Here is a 22,461-nt window from a genome sequence, read left to right as displayed (position 1 = left end):
CCAAACTTTAATTTCTGGTTTGCACTGGTATTCTTTTGGAAGCTCTTATTCGGGGTAAACTTAACCTTATGAGTTAAAGCAAACTCATCTGCTAATCCAGCAGACTCCTGCAAAGTGGCAGCATCCTTTTCATCTAAATATCTCTTTATGTCATCAGGCACGCACCTTTCGAATTCTTCAATTAAAACCAACTCCTTCTATCGGTAAAATCATCATTTATATTTTTATACGTGCATCAGTGGTCAAAACACACAGACTTCTGAGAAGCAAATGCCAGATAAGTCTGATTCACAAATTTCGTTCAATTTCCAAATTTTTGCCTGTATGATTCTGGGACCAAATCGTAAGCTTTGAGCACAGCCTGTCTCACTATGTCATAATCAGCTGCTTCATCAACTATCAAAGCAGAATAGGCCAAGGCCTCCTCTACTGTCAAGATGAAGCCATACTCAGTTTGGAGGAACAACACCCTATCTACCGGCTGGGTAGCCTCCAACCTGATGGCATGAACATTGACTTCTCTAACTTCCGTTAACACCACTCCTCACCTTCTCACCCCATCCGTGATATATTTAGATTTTTTGTTCCCTCTTTCTCTAACCATCACTCTGCCTGTTCTCCAACTCCCTCTGGCGCTCCCCTCCCCCTTTCTTTCTCCCGAAGCCTCCCGTCCCATGATGCTGTCCCTTCTCCAGTTTTGTATCCCTTTTGCCAATCACATTTCCAGCTCTCAGCTTCACCCCACCCCCTCTGGTCTTCTATCTTTCACATTTCCCCCTCACCCTCCAACTTTCAAATCTCTTACTATCTTTCCTTTCAGTTAGTCCTGACGAAGGGACTCGGCCTGAAACATCGACAGTGCTTCTCTCTATAGATGCTGCCTGGCTGCCTGGCCTTCTGTGTTCCACCGGCATTTTGTGTGTTGCCCAAACTATTGAGCTCGGGGGAAATCAAGGCTTAGAATCTTGAGATGGTAAAGTAGGAAACTTCAGTTCATCCACAGAATAGGTGATGAGAGAGATATTTGTAATCCAGGGTAAATATTGAGAGAATGCAATTATGTCAAATTCCTCAGGTTCCACGGCGGTAAAATGAGAGAACAGTTGCTGAAGATTTTATCTGTCGTTATTCCAAAATCTCACATACTAATTATCACCCAAAGTGACTTGTAACAAGGGGTATCATCTTCAAGTGAATTACCACACCACACCCAGGCAAGGGTTAACACATCAGCAGTCTTCACAGGATCCCCAAATCAGAGCCACTCCTATGGATTCAACAAGGTGACCACCACACTTTCGATGTACGGTGAATCGATGATTAGCCCACCCTTGTGGGCATAGGAAAGTTCCAAACTGTGACACTTGGCCATTAGTTCCCTGGTTTCGATTCTTCCATTTTACCTCCTTCATCTCCGTCTGACTCTGGGTGTCTGTGTCCTTGGTTAAAACTAAACAAGCTGCAAGTCAGACTGAATAGCCTCTCTTAAAATAGCCTACAGCAAACGAAACCTAGGGATTCATAACAACGGCCACTCCCCATTGTGAACTGACTGGTGTGCCAGTAGTTGGGATGACTGAGTGAATGCTATCCCACATTCTGAGCAGGTGAACGGCTTCTCCCCAGTGTGAACTCGCTGGTGTCTCTGTAGGGTGGATGATTGAGTGAATCTCTTCCCACACTCTGAGCACGGGAACGGTTTCTCCCCAGTGTGAACTCGCTGGTGACTCTGTAGGGTGGATAACTGAGTGAATCTCTTCCCACATACTGAGCAGGTGAATGGCTTCTCCCCAGTGAGAACTTGCTGATGTCTCTGTAGGCTGGATAAATAAATGAATCCCTTCCCACAGTCTAAGCAGGTGAACGGCTTCTCCCCAGTGTGAACTCGCTGGTGACTCTGTAGGGTGGACGACTGAGTGAATCCCTTCCCACAGACTGAGCAGCTGAACGGCTTCTCCCCAGTGTGAATTTGCAGATGTCTTTGTAGGCTGGATAAATGAGTGAATCTCTTCCTACAGACTAAGTAGATGAACGGCCTCTCCCCAGTGTGAACTCGCTGGTGATTCTGTAGGGTGGATGACTGAGTGAATCTCACCCCACACACTGAGCAGGTGAACGGCTTCTCCCCAGTGTGAATTTGCTGGTGTCTCTGTAGGGTGGATGAATCAGTGAATCTTTTCCCACAGACTGAGCAGGTGAATGGCTTCTCCCCAGTGTGAACTCGCTGGTGTCTCTGTAGGGTGGATGACTGAGTGAATCTCTTCCCACACTCTGAGCACGGGAACGGTTTCTCCCCAGTGTGAACTCGCTGGTGACTCTGTAGGGTGGATGACTGAGTGAATCTCTTCCCACACTCTGAGCACGGGAACGGTTTCTCCCGTGTGAACTCGCTGGTGACTCTGTAGGGTGGATAACTGAGTGAATCTCTTCTCACAGACTGAGCAGGTGAATGGCCTCTCCCCAGTGTGAACTCGCTGATGTACCAGTAGGGTGGACGACTCAGTGAATCCCTTCCCACATTCTGAGCAGGTGAATGGCTTCTCCCCAGTGTGAACTCGCTGATGTTTCCATAGGGTGGAAGAGTGAGTGAATCTCTTCTCATAGACTGAGCAGGTGTACGGCCGCTCCCCTGTGTGAACTCGCTGGTGAGCCATTAGGTCAGATGACTGAGTGAATCCTTTCCCAGAAGTTCAACAGATGACCAGCCTCTGCCCAGTGTGGTGTGAACTGACTGGCGTGTCCATAGGTGGAAAGACCAAATGAATCCTTTCTCACACACGCAGAACAGATGAATGGCCTTGGCCAATGTGAACTTGTTGATGTACCTTCAATTGTGATAACTGAGTGAATCCACTCCCACTGTCTGAGCAGGTGAACGGCCTTTCTCCTGTGCAAAATGACGGTTGGTCAAATGAGGAATGGTCGATTCAATCCCTTGCTCCACTTCTTAAATATCGGGACAGAGACAACAAAACGGGCGTGTCGTGTTTGAGCTGCCTGCAGACAAATTCCTTCTCATTTTTAACCTGTAAAACGATTTACAAAATCTATCAATGGGTTTAGGACAACATTACAGATGAGATTATTTGTTTAATTTGTATCACACTGTTACAGTGAGGTTCTACCCAAGTTGGACGGAGAAATCGTCTCCTGACTGCGCACAGAGAGCTGGTGTCTGGAATGACCATCAATTCCCTGATGCTCTTCCTGTCTCTATAAGAATGGGGCATTTCTGCCATCTCCAATCTGTGACCTGGTTCAGTCTGACTCTCTCCATTGGTATTATTCCCTGTTCCTGCTGAGCAGCATGGGTGCCTGACCCCACAGTAACTGAAACAGTCTCACACAAACAGTCTTTCTTGACATGCAGCTGGGATCTTCTTTTATGTATTATTAACTTAAAGTGCCACAATTTTAAAGCCATATAAAAAATTCCTGCTGAAATGAATGGTTGGTTCACACAGCTGTTAAAAGATCTTAGACTGATTTTTTTGTAATATTTCAGGTTCTTGTAGAAAGGTACAACACAGAAACAGGCCCTTTGGGCCATCTAGTTTGTGCTAAACTATTTAAATTGCCCACTCCCATACCCCTACCATCCAGGTACCTACACAAATACCCCAGAGGGTTGTCCCTCTCCTTTACTCTCTGTGCACCCATGACTTGTGTTGCCACCCACAGCTCCAATCTGCTATTTAAATTTACCGACAGCACTACATTCATTGGCCTAATCTCACATAATAACTTAAAATCGATCAAATGCCTCCTGACCAGGCTCGGTTCAAACAAACTTTTCACCCTTCTTCAGGAGATTAGTCAGAGGAAGAGCGATAGCAGCAGTTTTTACAGAACTTACGATAATATCCATCCATTCCCAGAAACCTTCTAACAGCCTTCTTAGCAGTCAGAATAGGAACTTGTGAAATTGCCTGGAGTTTTGCCTGAACAGGAGCCAACTTGCCTTGAAATACAACATAGCCAAGACAGGTCACAGTGGCATGGCCATATTCACTCTTAGCCAAGTTAACCATAAGACTGGCCTGGGAAAGACTGTCAAACAGCTTCTCCACTGCACAGATATGCTCTTCCCAAGTGTCACTCCCTGTGACTAAGTCATCAATATAGGCATCTGTGTGTTCTAACTCTCCAATTAGTTGAAGCACTGAGTTCAAAATAGGAGTGGATTTTGGAATATCTTGTGTTAACCCTTGCCTGGGGATGATGTATAGAAACCCCTGGAGGACGGTATTCCTGTGACAGGTCACTTTCGCTGATAACTCGTATGTGGACGGATTCAAAGGATAAGAACTTTGTCGACGGTTATTTTGATGTAACGGCCTTTTCTCTACGTTTCACCCTGGATTACAAATATTTCTCTCCCGTCATTTATTCCGGGATTACTGAACTTTCCTACTTTACCATCTCAAGACTCTGAGCTTTGTTCCCTCAGGCTCGATAGTCTGGGAATTATATTTACACATATATACAGATAACACTGTTAACTGTCCTTTATTTCATTAAGTTACTATATTGTAATTAGATGCTAATAGAGAGAATGGTTTTAACATCAAAACCAGACTCCAGTATGAATTCTATTGCTGCTGGTTCGTTTCTAAAACGTTTCAGTTCGTAACACAGTTTTATAAAACTAGTTAGTCTGGAGTGTTTCATACAGTTCTGGCCGCCCCCATTCTCGGAAGGATGTCGGGGCTTTGGAGAGGGCGCAGAAGAGGTTTACCAGGACGCTTTTGTAAATGGTTCTTTTACCGGTATCTCTAACTTGTTGATTGATTCCAGACAAGACTTCTTTGATAAAATAAAAAGAGCTTGGGAGGATGACCTAAACTGTCAGATTTCTGATGATAGAAGGAATAGAATTCTTAAACGGGTTAATAAATCATCTTTCTGTGCTCGTCATTCTCTTCTACAAGTTAGAGTGGTTCATAGAGCTTACGATTCTGAACAGAAGCTCTCCAGTTTTTACCCGAATGTTTCTCCACTTTGCAATAAATGCAACTCTGCTGATGCCTCTTTAATTCATATGTTTTGGTTTTGCCCTACAATTGAAAAGATTTGGCGGGAAGTATTCCATACCTTTTCACAACTTTTTAGGGTCCAATTTGACCCAAATCCCCTTACTGACTTGGTTGGTATAGCTATCATTTTAACTAAAAAAAATTTCGATCAAATTGACTCTCTTATTTCTTCCTTTATTTGGAATAATAAGAGACCAAGAATTAATAAGTATAATTTACAAAAATCTAAAATAGATGGTGGACTTGCTCTTCCTAATTTAAGACTGTATTATTGGGCTGTGAATATTAGACAATTATGTTTTTGGTTATATTGTCTTAATAAGAAACAAAAACCATTATGGGTTGATTTGGAATTAAAAGCTGTTAAACAATTTCAGTTAACTTCAATATTAGGAGCTCCATTAGCTTTATAGCTCTCTAAAATTCCAAATTTAAATCTTTACCCGGTTCTTAAACTATTCCAACGGATTTGGGTTCAGTTACGTAATTTTTTAAATTTGAAACAATTCAGTTGTCTAGATTTTTATATCGAAACTTTTCATTTAAACCTTCAACAACTGACCCTATTTTTCTCCTATGGAACAATAAAGGGATCCATTCTTTTACAGATTCATTTTGTGATGGTCGATTGATGACCTTTGAAGATTTAATTAACAAATTTTCTCTCGCTCATACATATTTTTTGGAATATGTTCAGTTTCGACATTTTTGACAACAATGCTTACTTAAGTTTCCATATTTACAAGAATCTGATTTGTTAGATACCATTTTGAAATTGAATCCCTTAGAGAAAGTTTCCATTGGCAGAATGTATAACTTATTTTTGTTACAAAAAGAGAACATATGACTAAAGATTAAACAAGATTGGGAGAGAGAACTTACTATGACCTTTGTTAATGAAGATTGGCTTCGAGTTTTGAAAAACGGAAATTCTTCTTCTATATGTGCCAACCATTGTTTAATTCAATTTAAAACTGTTCACTGTTGTTATTTAACAAAGGAGAGACTATCTAAAATATTTCGTAGTATAGAAAAATGCTGTGATAGATGTAAAACTGAAGTAGCTACTTTGTCACATAATTTCCGGCATGTTCATCATTAAAATCGTTTTGGAAATCTTTATTTCCAACAAGTTCTGAAGCTCTGAAAATGAATTTACAAACTAATAGATTGACTGTTCTATTTGGTATAGTTCCACATCATATTCAGGGTATTTCATCTTCAGATCTAGTTGTAATTGCATTTGTTACACTATTGACAAGAAGGGCCATTTTATTAAAATACAAAGATACTTCTTCCCTTGCATTAATTGATTGGTTTTCTCAAGGAATCTTATGTCTTAGTTTGAAAAAAATTAGGAGAACTTTTGATCCTCGATTCGATTTTGAGAGAAGATGGGGTTCTTTGCCAAATATTATCATTTAATTTGAATTATGCTATGTGGTTTCCTTCCAATTTTATTTTTTTATAAATATGAAATGGCGGTTGATGATTGTGTTTTCTTTCTGACAGTTATTTAGTTTATAATATTTTCGCTTAGTAATTCATTTGTTAGTATTTTCTAGTTAGAATTAGAAGTGTTTAAAGAATATTCATTGCCTGTAAAAAATATCGGCATGCGATGACGTCACATCCGGTTTCGCCGCGTCTTGTGTGAAAATACCGGTTTGAGATTAACGCGAGGGTGGGGGGCTCACCACGAGGCACACCTGAGCAGAAATTGTTTTGCAAGCATTAGAAATCACACTAAGAGCAACGCTGTAAGTTAATAGATAATCGATATATTGAACTAAGATGTTAATGCCGATCCTGTTAAAAGTAACGACGGTCGATAATGTTTATGTCTTCGTTAGTTAAAGAGTTGCGGATAGTTTACATTGAAGTGTATTTAAAGTACTCAATGGCGTAGGTAAACTCTGCCTGTATACTGCACCTTAATGTAATGTAGTTATAGTCACTTTTACAAGTAATTACAATTGAAATGTGATATTAAGAAAGGAACAAATACTGTATCAATCTTGTATTGTTTTATCAACAGTTTTCACCATATGTTAATGTGAAGAGTGAACAGTAAATGGTTAATCTTACTGCGATCTGGTTTTCATTGACTGTGGTTTATCTCGACGTTTAATTCGGCGTTATCTGTTACACCCGAACGAGAACGTTACAATGATACTATTTTTATATTTAGATGATGGCTAAACGTATTGCTCCGGGGGGGTTGATTTCTAATGGGTTTTTTCCCTTTTTTGTAGTTAGTGAGTTCCCCCCTAGTTAGATGGGGTTCTTTATTACCTTCTTTTTCCTAAAAATATTTTCCATTTTTATATTTAGCGATTAGTTTTTTTCTTCAGCTTTATTAATTTTATACATATTATCCATTGGTCTTGTTTCATTCTATAGCTGTAGAAGATTATGTACTGGTAAAAAAGATTATAAAAATGAAAAATGAAAATGACAAAACAACAATGTAACAAAGCATTATAGCTGCAGAGGTCACGTCGAGTTACATTGTGAGGCCGAGTCCATTTCATCATTCTTCTGGATTATGACCACAGACAGGAAGCCGTCCTTGAGCCGGGTAGTTCGCGCTTTAAGGCTTTTGTATCGCTTCCCCGATGGAGGAGCGGGTTTGCAGCGAGGATGTCCAGGTTGTGAGGGTCTTTGAGTACATGGCCTGCTTTTCCGAGGCAGGGGAAGTGTAGGAAGAGTCCATGGAGTGGAGGCTTGTTTCCCCGATGTTCTCTGCTCTCCAAAGTTCTCTGCAGTTCCTTGCAGTCATGGGCAGAGCAGTAGCCATACGAAGGCGTGAAGTATCGACAAGAAGCTCAGAGACCTCGGTCTTCACCCTGCTTTGTGTAGCTGGATCCTGGACTTCCTGTCAGATCGCCGGCAGGTGGTAAGAGTGGGCTCCCTCACCTCGGTCTCGCTGACCCTCAGCACACATATCCCACAGGGGTGTCTCCTTGCACCCTCCTTTACTGTCTGTATTCCCATGACGTGTCGCCACCCACAGCTCCAATCTGCTAATTAAATTTACTGACGACACTACTCTGACTGGCCTAATCTCAAATAATAACGAGGCAGCCGACAGAGAAGAAGTCATCACCCCGACACAGTGGTGTCAAGAAAACAACCTCTCCCTCATTGTGACAAAAACAAAGGAGCTGGTTGTGGATTACAGGATGAATGGAGACATGGACCAACTTCAACATTTCGCTGTCTGTTATTGAGACAAAATGCACATTTTAATATTGATCATGACACAGCGTATTTTATATAACGTTAATGATATGAAGCATATTTACAAATCGTTACTGACAGAGAACCGTATAATTTGTGTTCTGCGTGTTATATGAATGTACTTACCTGTGATGTTGCCACAAGTCAGTCTTTCTCTGTACCTGTACCTTCCCATACTTGTGCAGTTGGCAATAAATTCAACAGGACCTGAGAAATCTCAGTGAGATTTGATTAGTGATGATCATCTTGTCAGCTCGGTAGGTCGAATGTATGAGACAGTCCACTGTTAAATGCAAAACACTGAACAGTGTCGATGATCAGAGGGATCATGGACTCCAAGTTCATCGCTCCCTGAGAGAGACTGCACAGATTGATCGGGTGGTTAAGAAGGCAAATGGCATGGTTGTCTTTATTAGTTGAAGCATTGAGTTCAAAAGTCGGGAAGTTGTTTTTCGGCTGTTACGAGCCTGTTACTATATACTAATAAAGGTAATGGTTTTAACATCAAAACCAGACTCCAGTGTGAACTCTATTGCTGCTGGTTCGTTTCTAAAACTTTACAGTTCGTAACAAGGCTTTACAAAACAGGTTACACCACATCTGGAGTGTTTCATACAGTTCTGGTCGCCCCCATTCTCGGAAGGATGTCGGGGCTTTGGAGAGGGCGCAGAAGAGGTTTACCAGGACACTGCCTGGATTAGAGGGCATGAGCTATAACGAGAGGCTGGACAAACTTGTGTTGTTTTCTCCAGAGCGGAGCAGGCTGGGGTGAGACTGGATGGACGTTTATAAGATTACAAGAGGAATAGATAGAGTGGACAGACGATATATTTTTCCTGGGGGTTGAAATGTCTAATACATTTAAGGTGAGAGGAGATGTGAGCGGCAAATTTGCTTCTTTTCACAGACTAATGAGCAGCTGGAATCTCTGCCTGGGGGAGGGGGGAGTTGTCGCCAATCCTGACACGTGATCACGTTTGCCCCTCCCATGTAACCGCAGATTGGCAGCACCTGCGCGTCTGTTTCCGAGGGCCCGACTCCCGATGATGTAACAATCTCTTCGCGCATGTTCACCGTTTCCGGGTGGACGGTGTTATCCTCTCAGCTCAGAGCTGAAGTGGGTCGGCGGTGTGTTCGCGAAAGACTTTCGTCTCTTGCGTCGGGATCACTGTCTGCGGGCCGAAGATATCACTTTCCCTTCGGTGAGTGTTGAGACCGATCCCGAGCGGGGAGATCCGATGTTGGCCGTGAGCCCCGAACTGAGGGCCAGGAATTCATTTGTTTCCCAACTGTCTGGGCTCGTCAGAAATGTGTCGACTTCACTTAATCTGCATTGAACGATCCAAACCAGGAGCCCAGGCTGTCTGTTTCCGCAGAATTGAAATGGAAGTCCCGCCGACAGGTCACGTGAGGCTGTGTGCCACAGATTCGCCCCGCCCTCCGCTTTGTGACGCAAGATCACGTGGTGTGATTTTGGCCAATGTGTTTCATTAACTTCCCCGAACTCGTCTCGCTTCCTGAGGCTCCTTGCATTTGTCCTGGAGGTTTTTGGCTGTTGTGTCTTCTCCCGGGCTGGGGTGGGTGAGAAAGGAGAACGTCCCAGGTTGTGGGGATCTTTGATTTCACTGCCTGCTTTACCCAGGGACTGGGAAGTCCAGGGGGAGAATGGTTTCAGCCTCAGCTTCACGCAGTAGAGCTGAGCCACACATTACTCCTGCAAGTTTATAGTCCAGCAACTGTGGTCGGTCAAGTACAGACAAGACAGGATCTGTAATACAAATTTCCTGAAATGGTCCTGTTTTAACCTGGAAGTGGAGTGATAGTATAACAGTAAAGGAAGCACAACTTGACCTTGTAAATTATCCTGGAACCGATTTGACTGTTATTCCCGGAAATGTGTCCGGTGCAGTTGTTGCTAACAAGGCTTACAAGAATAATCTCAGGAATGATCGGATTTATGTTTGAGGAGCATTTGATGGTTCTGGACCTGTGCTTGATGGAGTTCAGAGGGACGGTGGGGGTGGTGGAAGGATGTATGGTTAATAAACCTACCGAATGCTGAAAAGCCTGGATACAGTGGACATGGAGAGGATGTTTCCATTAGACGGAAAGTCTGTGATCTGACAGCACAGTCTCAGAATAAACTTGCTTCCCTTTAAAACTGAGATGAGAAAATTTTTTTGGCCAAAAGATGTCTGATATTTGGAATTTGTTAATTTGTTTGACCTGCCATTTGGGTATATTTGTGACAGATTAATATATTGATGATTGCTGAGTAGCTTCAGGGTTACAGGAGGAAGGCAGGAATATGGTGTTGGTATAAAAATCAACCCTGGTTGTGTGGTGGACAGACCAGATGGATCGAATCACCTAATTCTGTTCCTGTGTCGTATGTCTTACCATGACTGAATGATGGCTCCTTCTTATCCCATATCGTCTGTGTCATGTGAGGGACAATAAAAGATTGTTCACTGAGATCATTATATTTGCCTTCAATGGTTAAATTTCAGTGAGTTTTATTCCTAGTAACATTAAGCAGAAATGTTAGGTCCTCCTTTGTATTGTTAACGTGCTTCATTATCTTTCATGTTTAAGTCAGACCTGCAGTGAGAGATTTAGTGGAAGAAAAACCACGACTGAAGACGTAGGAACAGCAACAAGTGAACCAGCCCGAGGACTGAGAGCACCGACTGGAGAGAACCCATCTGACTCGGAGATTCCAGTGATTCAGTCAGGAGAAAGTTTGGTGAGTCTCATTTACTCAAACACTGGTCCTTTAGACGTTACATACCTGCACAAAGGAAGGTAGGAAATAGTTGGGAGTGAGACTGAATATGCCCAGAAGGACCAGTTATGCCTCTGTCAGACCCAGTTGTGAAGAAGCCCCCCCTTATATTACCTTTAAACTTTTTGCCCTTCATCCTTAACCCATGTCCTCTGTTTTTTTTTCTCCCCTAGCCTCAGTGGATAAACCCTGCTTGCATTCACTCTATCTATACCCACCCTAATTTTATATACCTCTATCAAGTCTCCCCTCATTCTTCTACACTCCTAAGAATGAAATCCTTACCTATTCAACCTTTCTCTGTAACACAGTTTCTCAAGTCCTGGCAACATCCTTGTAAACCTTCTCTGCACACTTCCAACCTTATTAATATGCTTCCTGTAATTCGGTGACCAAAACTGCACACAATACTGCAAATTCAGCCTCACTAATACCTTATACGATCTCACCATAACATTCCAACTCTTATACTCAATACTTGAATTTATAAAGACCAAAGGATTCAACAGTGGCTAGATGGGAGATGCCAGAGAGTAGTGGTGGATGATTGTTTATCGGGATGGATGCCAGTGACTAGCGGGGTGCCTCAGGGATCTGTTTTGGGCCCAATGTTGTTTGTAATATACATAAATGATCTGGATGATGGGGTGGTAACTTGGATTAGTAAGTATGCCGATGATACTAAGGTAGGAGGTGTTGTGGATAATGAGGTGGGTTTTCAAAGCTTGCAGGGAGATTTATGCCGGTTAGAAGAATGGGCTGAACGTTGGCAGATGGAGTTTAATGCTGAGAAGTGTGAGGTTCTACATTTTGGCAGGAATAATCCAAATAGAACATACAGGGTAAACGGTAGGGCATTGAGGAATGCAGAGGAACAGAGACATCTAGGAATAACAGTGCATAGTTCCCTGAAGGTGGAGTCTCATGTAGATAGGGTGGTGAAGAAGGCTTTTGGAACGCTGGCCTTTATAAATCAAAGCACTGAGTACAGAAGTCGGGATGTAATGTTAAAATTGTACAAGGCATTGGTAAGGCCAAATTTAGAATATTGTGTGCAGTTCTGGTCACCGAATTATAGGAAAGATATCAATAAATTAGAGAGAGTGCAGAGACAATTTACTAGGATGTTACCTGGGTTTCAGCAGTTAAATTACAGAGAAAGGTTGAACAAGTTAGGTCTCTATTCATTGGAGCGTAGAAGGTTGAGGGGGATTTGATCGAGGTATTTAAAAAATTTGAGAGGGATAGATAGAGTTGACATGAATAGGCTGTTTCCATTGAGAGTAGGGGAGATTCAAACGAGAGGACATGATTTGAGAGTTAGGGGGCAGAAGTTTAAGGGAAACACGAGGGGGTATTTCTTTACTCAGACAGTGATAGCTGTGTGGAATGAGCTTCCTGTAGATGTAGTAGAGGCCAGTTCAGTTGTGTCATTTACGGTAAAATTGGATAGGTATATGGACAGGAAAGGAGTGGAGGGTTATGGGCTAAGTACGGGTAGGTGGGACTAGGTGAGATTAAGAGTTCGGCATGGACTAGGAGGGCTGAGATGGCCTGTTTCCGTGCAGTGATTGTTATATGGTTATATGGTACTAAAAGCTCTCTTTACTGCCCTATCTACATGTGATGCCACTTCTGGGAATTTTGTATCAGTATTCCTAGATCCCTCTGTTCTAGTGCACTCCTCAGTGCCCTGCCATTTACCTTGGATGTTCTACCTCGGTTTGACCTTCTAAAGTGTGATACCTCACACTTGTCTGTATTAAACTCCATCTGCCATTTTTCCAGCTGGTCCAGATCTCTCTGCAAGCTTTGAAAACCTTCTTCACTGTGCATACACCTCCAATCTTTGTATCATCAACAAATTTGCTGACCCTATTTACCAAATTATTATCCAGATCATTGATATAGATGACAAATAACAATGGACTGATCCCTGTGGCACACCACTAGTCACAGGCCTCCACTCAGAGTAGCAATACTCCTCTACCACTCTCTGACTTCTCCCATTCTCAATTTCCAATCAAATTTACTACCTCACCATGTATACATAGTGACTGAATCTTCCTAACTAACCTCCCATGCGGGACTTTGTCAAACGCCTTACTGAAGTCCATGTAGACAACATCCACTGACTTGCCTTCATCCACTTTCCTTGTAACCGCCTCGAAAGTCTCCAATATATTTGTTAAACATGACCTACCATGCACAAAGCCGTGTTGACTCTCCCTAATATGTCCCTGTCTATCTAAATAATTGTCAATCCTATCTCTTAGTACTCCTTCCAATAATTTACCCATGACCGACATCAAACTTACCAGCCTATAATTTCCCGGATTACTGTTGGAGCCTGCTTTAAACAAAGGAACAACATGAGCTATCCTCCAAATCTCTGGCACCTAATGCGTAGATAATGACATTTAAATATATCTGCCAGGGTCCCTGCAATTTCAACATTAGTCTCCCTCAGGGTCCGAGGGAATACCCTATCAGGTTCTGGAGATTTATCTACTCGCCTCAAGGTAGCAAGCACCTCCTCCTCTTCTATCCATATAGGTTCCATGACCTCAATACTTGTTTGCCTTATTTCCATTGACTCCAAGCCAGCTTTCTTAGTAAATTCAGACACAAAAAAAAACATTTAACATCTCCCCAATTTCTTTTGGTTCCATGCATAGTCGACCACTCTGATCGTCAAGAGGACCAATTTTATCCCTTAACTATCCTTTTGCTATTAATATACCTGTGGAAGCTCTTACTATCCTTCACCTTGACTGCCAACGCCACCTCATGTCTTCCTTCAGCCCTCCTGATTTCTTCCTAAAGTATTTTTTTGTACTTTTTATACTCCTCAAGTACCTTATTTGCTCCCTGTTTCTTACACATGTCATACATCTCTCTCTTCTTTATCAGAGTTCCAATATCCCTGAAGAACCAAGGTTCCTTATTCTTATTCACCTTGCCTTTAATCCTGAGACTTTGTTCCTAGTGTGTCCTCATGGGCCATCCGGTAATGATTTAAGCTGGTGACAACCCTGTTTTCCCCTGTGGGGTAACCGTCATGTGGAATCGGGCTAATGGTCGGACCTTCAACCAAGTGAGTCCAGTCTCCGCTGTTAGTCTGGCCAGTTTACTCTTCAGAGTGCCATTGGCTCTCTCCACTCCGCCAGCGGCCCGTGGGTGGTGTACACAGTGGAATTGTTCCTGGATAGCTAGTTTGTTACATACTCCTTCGTTTGCTTTCACCATAAAGTGTGGGCCATTGTTGAACTCAGCATCTCTGGCTTGTACCTGGGAATTATTTCCCTTAATAATACTTCACAACAGTCAGCAGTATTAATGGTAGTTGGAATAGCTTCAATCCATCTACTAAACACATCTATAATAACTAAGCAGTATCTATAGCAATGTCCTCTAGGCAATTCAATAAAATCAACTTGTAGACACGAGAAAGATCCACCTGTCAAGGAAGTCGTACCCGGTATGTAGGGTACAGGTTACCAACCATTCCCTCCTTTCCCAGGTGTGTACAATTATGTATATAATCAACCAATATTGGTAAAAACTGTGTAGGAACCCAGACCTGTCCCACTGGGTGATCCAAAGACCTAGCTTAGGGTCTTTCTGGCACCCCATCTGGGACCACAGTTTTCACTCCTCCTCAGAGGCAGCCCCCTGAGAAGAACAAAACTCGAGGTAGCTGTAGAGCGGTGAGTAAGTTGTTTACAAAGGTGACATTACTCATGGGGAGACCAGAGGAAGTAAGGAATCCCCATGTTCCCAGAGAGCCCCGTAGTCATGTACAATTCCAAATGCATAACGGGAGTTTGTCTAAACGTTCCAACTTTAGTCTGTTGCTGGGATACAGGCACGAGTCAGAGCAAACAGCTCAGCCTTCTAGGCAGAGACAGCTGCTTCAAAGGAGGCCTGTTCAATTACTTCACTGTCCGTCACTATCGCATAGCCAGAATGTCGTTTTCCTGCTGGATCCACAAAAGAGCTTCCGTCCTCATAAAACGTTTCCTCAGGCTAGAGGGGGTATTGCAGAATGGATGGGAGAGTCTGTCCCTTCACAGTGATCCGGACGGGCTAGAAGGGGTAATACCGAATGGATGGGAGAGTCTGCCCTTCTTTCACAGTGATCCGGACGGGCTAGAGAGGGTATTGCGGAATGGATGGGAGAGTCTGTCCATCTTTCACTGTGATCCGGACAGGCTAGACTGGGTATTGCAGAATGGATGGGAGAGTCTGTCCTTCTTTCACAGTGATCCGGACAGGCTAGAGGGGTATTGCAGAATGGATGGGAGAGTCTGTCCTTCTTTCACAGTGATCCTGACAGGCTAGAGGGGTATTGCAGAATGGATGGGAGAGTCTGTCCTTCTTTCACAGTGATCCCGACGGGCTAGAGGGGGTATTGCAGAATGGATGGGAGAATCTGTCCTTCTTTCACAGTGATCCGGACGGGCCAGAGGGGGAATTGCAGAATGGATGGGAGAGTCTGTCCTTCTTTCACTGTGATCCGGACGGGCTACAGGGGGAATTGCAGAATGGATGGGAGAGTCTGTCCTTCTTTCACTGTGATCCGGACGGGCTACAGGGGGAATTGCAGAATGGATGGGAGAGTCTGTCCTTCTTTCACTGTGATCCGGACGGGCTACAGGGGGAATTGCAGAATGGATGGGAGAGTTTGTCCTTCTTTCACTGTGATCCGGATGGGCTTGAGGGGGTATTGCAGAATGGATGGGAGAGTCTGTCCTTCTTTCACAGTGATCCGGATGGGCTAGAGGGGGTATTGCGGAATGGATGGGAGAGTCTGTCCTGCTTTCACAGTGATCCGGATGGGCTAGAGGGGGTATTGCGGAATGGATGGGAGAGTCTGTCCTTCTTTCACAGTGATCCGGACGGGCTAGAGGGGGTATTGCAGAATGGATGGGAGAGTCTGTCCTTCTTTTACTGTGATCCGGACGGGCTAGAGGGGGTATTTCAGAATGTATGGGAGAGTCTGTCCTTCTTTCACAGTGATCCGGATGGGCTAGAGGGGGTATTGCAGAATGGATGGGAGAGTCTGTCCTTCGTTCATTGTGATCCGAATGGGCTAGAGGGGGTATTGCAGAATGGATGGGAGAGTCTGTCCTTCTTTCACAGTGATCCGGACAGGCTAGAGGGGCATTGCAGAATGGATGGGAGAGTCTGTCCTTCTTTCATAGTGATCCAGACGGGCTAGAGGGGGTATTGCAGAATGGATGGGAGAGTCTGTCCTTCTTTCACAGTGATCCGGACGGGCTAGAGGGGGAATTGCAGAATGGATGGGAGAGTCTGTCCTTCTTTCACAGTGATCCGGATGGGCTAGAGGGTGTATTGCAGAATGGATGGGAGAGTCTGTCCTTCTTTCACTGTGATCAGGACGGGCCAGAGGGGGTATTGCAGAATGGATGGGAGAGTCTGTCCTTCTTTCACTGTGGTCCGGACGGGCCAGACGGGGAATTGCAGAATGGATGGGAGAGTCTGTCCTTCTTTCACTGTGATCCGGACGGGCTAGAGGGGGAATTGCAGAATGGATGGGAGAGTCTGTGCTTCTTTCACTGTGATCCGGATGGGCTTGAGGGGGTACTGCAGAATGAATGGGAGAGTCTGTCCTTCTTTCACAGTGATCCGGATGGGCTAGAGGGGGTATTGCGGAATGGATGGGAGAGTCTGTCCTTCTTTCACAGTGATCCGGATGGGCTAGAGGGGGTATTGCGGAATGGATGGGAGAGTCTGTCCTTCTTTCACAGTGATCCGGACAGGCTAGAGGGGTATTGCAGAATGGATGGGAGAGCCTGTCCTTCTCTTACTGTGATCCGGATGGGCTAGAGGGGGTATTTCAGAATGGATGGGAGAGTCTGTCCTTCTTTCACAGTGATCCGGATGGGCTAGAAGGGGTATTGCCGAATGGATGGGATAGTCTGTCCTTCTTTCACAGTGATCCGGATGGGCTAGAGGGGGTATTGCGGAATGGATGGGAGAGTCTGTCCTTCTTTCATAGTGATCCGGATGGGCTAGAGGGGGTATTGCGGAATGGATGTGAGAGTCTGTCCTTCTTTCACAGTGATCCGGACAGGCTAGATGGGTATTGCAGAATGGATGGGAGAGTCTGTCCTTCTCTTACTGTGATCCGGACGGGCTAGAGGGGGTATTTCAGAATGGATGGGAGAGTCTGTCCTTCTTTCACAGTGATCCGGATGGGCTAGAAGGGGTATTGCCGAATGGATGGGATAGTCTGTCCTTCGTTCACTGTGATCCGGATGGGCTAGAGGGGGTATTGCAGAATGCATGGGAGAGTCTGTCCTTCTTTCACAGTGATCCGGATGAGCTAGAGGGGGCATTGCGGAATGGATGGGAGTCTGTCCTTCTTTCACTGTGATCTGGACAGGAGGTCTGACTTCATGGACTGAAATTGCCCAGAGATGGGGTACAACATCTTGGGTTCGGTCACTATTGAAAGAATGTCTTACCAGATGTCCCGTCTTCACCTCAGATTTCTTCCAGTATCGGAGCTGCCCCTTGACCAAGTCTTGCCAGTCTCCCTCGGTGCTGGATGCCTGTTTCATCAAGGTGTGGGCAAGGAGCCCTCGGCTCTTTGGCTTGAACCCAGGGCAAACCCTGACAGTCGTATTGGGAACCACCAGTCCTGTCTGTCGCCAAATGAAATTTGGAACTTTGGCCAGAAATGCAGTGCCGTCTCTTCCTTTAACCTCTCCAATCACCGTGACTGGGAATTTCTATTCCTCGAGGGGTGCATAATATTAGCTGTCCTCAGTGTGCACCCCGTAGGGTCATAACACAGAGTCACATGAGAGCTGGCCGCTGGCAGAAGGGGTTCAAATGTACTGGAGTCCAGATAAAGTGCCCACAATTGGGTGGTCAGAAACTGAGGAAGCTGTCAGTTGTTCGCAGTTCTGGCATGATATCCTTGTCCGTGCATGGAATCTCGACTTCCAACAGACAGAGCAAGTCTCTCCCTACGAGATTACACCCCCGTCTGGTGGTGACAGTAAATGAAACCTCACACTGGTTCCCCTGGAATTCCACCTGCAGTAGCTGGATACGTGAATACGTACGTTCCGTGCCTCTGAACCCAGACAGAGTGATTGTAGCGTCTGATAGCATGAATCCCTTTTCCGATACTATTTCCTGATCGAGAGTGGTTGTGCTTGCCCTCATATCAATCATAAACGGAACTGTATTTCCAGCAACTTGAAATATTACAGTGGGCTCTTCCTGAGGGTTTGCACTCATGGTTGGAAGCATCTTCTTGTCAGTTTCTGAATGGGTTGTTGTCCCCACCTGTCCCTTGGTAGGTTTTTGCTCCCATTTCTGTTCCTCAGATATAGCCCGCTCGCGTCCTTCCCGCTGAGCTTATTCACCTTTAATATTAGTTCCCTTCGGGGTTGATCGGGATTCGAAAGTTGGGTCCTAATGATATGTCAAAGCTCATCGCATTTGATTTCGGTCATTGTCAGGCCAATCCATATTATTTGTTTTAATCATGTTGGCTAACTTAGTTGGTAAGCATTGGAGCAGTAGGGCATTGAACTGGGCGGACAGATTTGCTTGGTCTCCTGCGAAGGTGCCGTAGCAGGCCACAAATCGCTCTCAGTAGTCTGGTCCAGATTCCCCAGCCTTATGTTTGCATTTAGGTACTTTGGTGATGTTGACAGATTGCTGGAGATCTGGTCTGTCTGTTCATTCTCGTTATGGTTTCCCACCTGTAACTCCTGATAGGTTTGGTATTTCAATTCTGCCTTCCATTTCTGCCCTTCATCAGCTGAGAGTATCATGCAGCAGAGACCGAATAAATCTTGCGGAGTTGCATTAAACGTTTGTGTAGTACTGTGGACACACTGAGCAAACTGTGCTTGTTTTTCTTTTCTATCTGGGGCCAGATTCATGATCATTATCATTTCTTGAGGCTTCCAGGGAGCATACACAGGATTCACTGAGGGCTGTCCCTCCTCCTAACCCTAGGGGGAGCGTTTGCTACTGCTGTTCAGGGGGATTTAAACTAATGTGGCAGGGGGATAGGAACAAGTGCAGAGAGACAGAGGCGTGCAAAATGAGAGTAGAAGCAAAAAGTAGTAAGCTGAAAAGTAAAAGTGGCAGGCAGTCAAATCCAGGGCAAAAATCAAAAAGGATATGGTTGGAATCACAGAGACATGGCTCCAGGGTGACCAAGGATAGGAGCTCAACATCCAGGGATATTCAGTATTTAGGAGGGATAGACAGAAGAGAGAAGCAGGTGGGATAGCGTTGCTGGTTAGTGAAGAGATTAACGCAATAGAAAGGAAGGACATTAGCCTGGAGGATGTGGAATTGATATGGGTAGAGCTGCATAACACTAAGGGGCATAAAATGCTGGTGGGATTTGTGTACAGGCCACCTAACAGTAGTAGTGAAGTTGGGGATGGCATTAAACAGGAAATTAGAAATGCGTGCAAAAAAGGAACAGCAGTTATAATGGGTGACTTCACTCTACATATACATTGGGTGAACCAAATTGGTAAGGGTGCTGAGGAAGAGGATTTCTTAGAATGTGTGCGGGATGGTTTTCTGAACCAACATGTCGAGGAACCAACTAGAAAGCAGGCCATTCTAGACTGGGTATTGAGGAAGGGTTAATTAGCAATCTTGTCATACGAGGCCCCTTGGTTAAGAGTGACCATAATATGGTGGAATTCTTCAGTAAGATGGAGAGTGACATAGTTAATTCAGAACCAAATGTTCTGAACTTATAGAAGGGCAATTTTGAAGAAATGAGACGTGAATTAGCTAAGATTGATATTTCAATGATATTTAAAGGGTTGACAGTGGATAGAAACATAGAAAATAGGTGCAGGAGTAGGCCCTTCAGACCTTCGAGCCTGCACCGCCATTCAGTATGATCATGGCTGATCATCCAACTCAAAACCCTGTAACTGCTTTCTCTCCATACCCCCAATCGCTTTAGCCACAAGGGCCATATCTAACTCCCTCTTAAATATAGCCAATGAACTGGCCTCAACTGTTTCCTGTGGCAGAGAATTCCACAGATTCTCCACAGTCTGTGTGAAGAAGTTTTTCCTCATCTCGGTCCTAAAAGTCTTCCTTAAACTTATCCTTAAACTGTGACCCCTCGTTCTGGACTTCTCCAACATCGGAAACAATCTTCCTGCATCTAGCCTGTCCAATCCCTTTAGTATTTTATATGTTTCAATAAGATCCTCCATCAATCTTCTGAATTCCAGTGAGTATAAGCCTAGTCGATCCAGTCTTTCTTCATATGAAAGTCCTGCCATCCCAGGAATCAATCTGGTGAACCTTCTCTGTACTCCCTCTATGACAAGAATGTCTTTCCTCAGATTAGGGGACCAAAACTGCACACAATACTCTAGGTGCGGTCTCACCAAGGCCTTGTACAACTGTAGTAGCACCTCCCTGCTCCTGTACTCAAATCCTTTTGCTATGAATGCCAGCATACCTTTCAACTTTTTCACCACCTGCTGTAACTGCATGCCTCCCTTCAATGACTGGTGTACAATGACACCCAGGTCTCATTGCACCTCCCCTTTTCCTAATCAGCCACCGTTCAGATAATAATCTGTTTTCCCGTTCTTGCAACCAAAATGGATAACCTCATATTTATCCACATTAAATTGCATCAGCCATGAATTTGCCCACACACCTAACCTATCCAAGTCACCCTGCTTCCTCTTAGCATCCTCACAGCTGACACCAACGCCCAGCCTCGTGTCATCCGCAAACTTGGAGAGGCTGCATTTAATTCACTCATCTAAATCATTCATATATATTGTAAAGAACTGGGGTCCCAGCACTGAGCCTTGCGGTACCCCACTAGTCACTGCCTGCCATTCTGAAAAGGTCCCGTTTACTCCCACTCTTTGCTTCCTGTCTGCCAACCAATTCTCTATCCACATCAATACCATACCCCCAATAACGTGTGCTTTAAGTTTACACACTAATCTCCTGTGTGGGACCTTGTCAAAATCCTTTTGAAAATCTAAATATACCACAGCTACTGGCTCTCCCCTATCCACTACTAGTTACATCCTCAAAAAATTCTATAAGATTCGTCACACATTACTTTCCTATCACAACTCCATGCTGACTTTGTCCGATGATTTCACCTCTTTCCAAATGTGTTGTTATCACATCTTTGATAACCGACTCTAGCATTCTCCCCACCACCGACATCAGACTAACCAGTCTGTAATTCGCTGGTTTTTCTCTCCCTCCTTTTTTAAAAAGTGGGGTCACATTAGCCACCCTCCAATCCTCAGGAACTAATCCAGAATCTAAGGAGTTTTGAAAAATTATCACTAATGCATCCACTATTTCTTGGGCTACTCTGGGATGCAGACCATCTGGCCCTGGGGATTTATCTGCCTTTAATCACTTCAATTTACTTAACACTACTTCCCTTCTAACATGTATTTCCCTCAGTTCCTCCATCTCACTAGACCCTTGGTCCCTTACTATTTCCAGAGCATTATTTATGTCCAACTTAGTGAAGACAGAACCAAAGTAGTTATTCAATTGGTCTGCCATGTCTTTGTTCCCTATGATCAATTCACCTGTTTCTGACTGTAAAGGTCCTTACATTTGTCTTGACCAATCTTTTTTCTTTTCACATATCTGTAAAAGCTTTTACAGTTTTTATGTTCCCTGCCAGCTTTCTCTCATAATCTTTTTTCCCTTTCCTAATTAAGCCCTTTGTCCTCCTCTGCTGGTCTCTGAATTTCTCCCAGTCCTCAGGTATGCCGCTTTTTCTGGCTAATTTATATGTTTCTTCTTTGGACTTGATACTATCCCTAATTTCCCTTGTCAGCCACGGGTGCACTACCTTCCCTGGTTTATTCTTTTGCCAAACTGGGATGAACAATTGTTGTAGTTCATCCATGCAATCTTTAAATGCTTGCCATTGCATATCCACTGTCAACCCTTTGTATCATTTGCCAGTCTATCTTAGCTAATTCACGTCTCGTACCTTCAAAGTTACCCTTCTTTAAGTTTAGAGCCTTTGCTTCTAAATTAACTATGTCACTCTCCATCTTAATGAAGAATTCCACCATATTATGGTCACTCTTACCCAAGGGGCCTCGCACAACAAGATTGCTAACTAACCCTTCCTCATTGCTCAAAACCCAATGTAGAATGGCCTGCTCTCTAGTTGGTTCCTCAACATTCATATGCAATGGCAAGCATTTAAAGATTGCATGGATGAACTACAACAAGTGTTCATCCCAGTTTTGCAAAAGAATAAACCAGGGAAGGTAGTGCACCCGTGGCTGACAAGGGAAATTAGGGATAGTATCAAGTCCAAAGAAGAACGATATAAATTAGCAAAAAAGTGACACACCT

The 22,461-nt window shown here is 44.0% G+C and overlaps 2 protein-coding genes across 15 annotated transcripts in view; one reads left to right on the top strand and one right to left on the bottom strand.

Annotated features, from left to right (window-relative positions):
• Nucleotides 1-1,383: 1,383 nt before the first annotated feature.
• LOC132389357 (gastrula zinc finger protein XlCGF26.1-like) overlaps nt 1,384-22,461 on the bottom strand; it is a 58,818-nt gene continuing 37,740 nt past the window's right edge. Inside the window, exon 4 of the mRNA XM_059961871.1 lies at nt 1,384-2,374. Within this exon, the coding sequence (XP_059817854.1) occupies nt 1,520-2,374 (855 nt within the window). The 3' untranslated portion in view covers nt 1,384-1,519. The remainder of the gene's footprint in view (nt 2,375-22,461) is intronic.
• LOC132389355 (zinc finger protein 229-like) overlaps nt 8,271-22,461 on the top strand; it is a 45,899-nt gene continuing 31,708 nt past the window's right edge. For 13 of the 14 annotated variants that reach the window (XR_009510506.1, XR_009510502.1, XR_009510498.1 and 10 more), the window contains exons 1-2: nt 8,271-9,481; nt 10,875-11,025. The gene's annotated coding sequence lies outside the window, so the exon portion shown is untranslated. The remainder of the gene's footprint in view (nt 9,482-10,874; nt 11,026-22,461) is intronic. The other variant, XM_059961869.1, reaches the window with a different exon arrangement.

Source organism: Hypanus sabinus, unplaced genomic scaffold, assembly GCF_030144855.1.
Source record: "Hypanus sabinus isolate sHypSab1 unplaced genomic scaffold, sHypSab1.hap1 scaffold_547, whole genome shotgun sequence".
Taxonomy (NCBI): Eukaryota; Metazoa; Chordata; class Chondrichthyes; order Myliobatiformes; family Dasyatidae; genus Hypanus; species Hypanus sabinus.
Note: the sequence above shows the minus strand (reverse complement) of the source record. Positions and strands in the feature narration are given on the sequence as shown.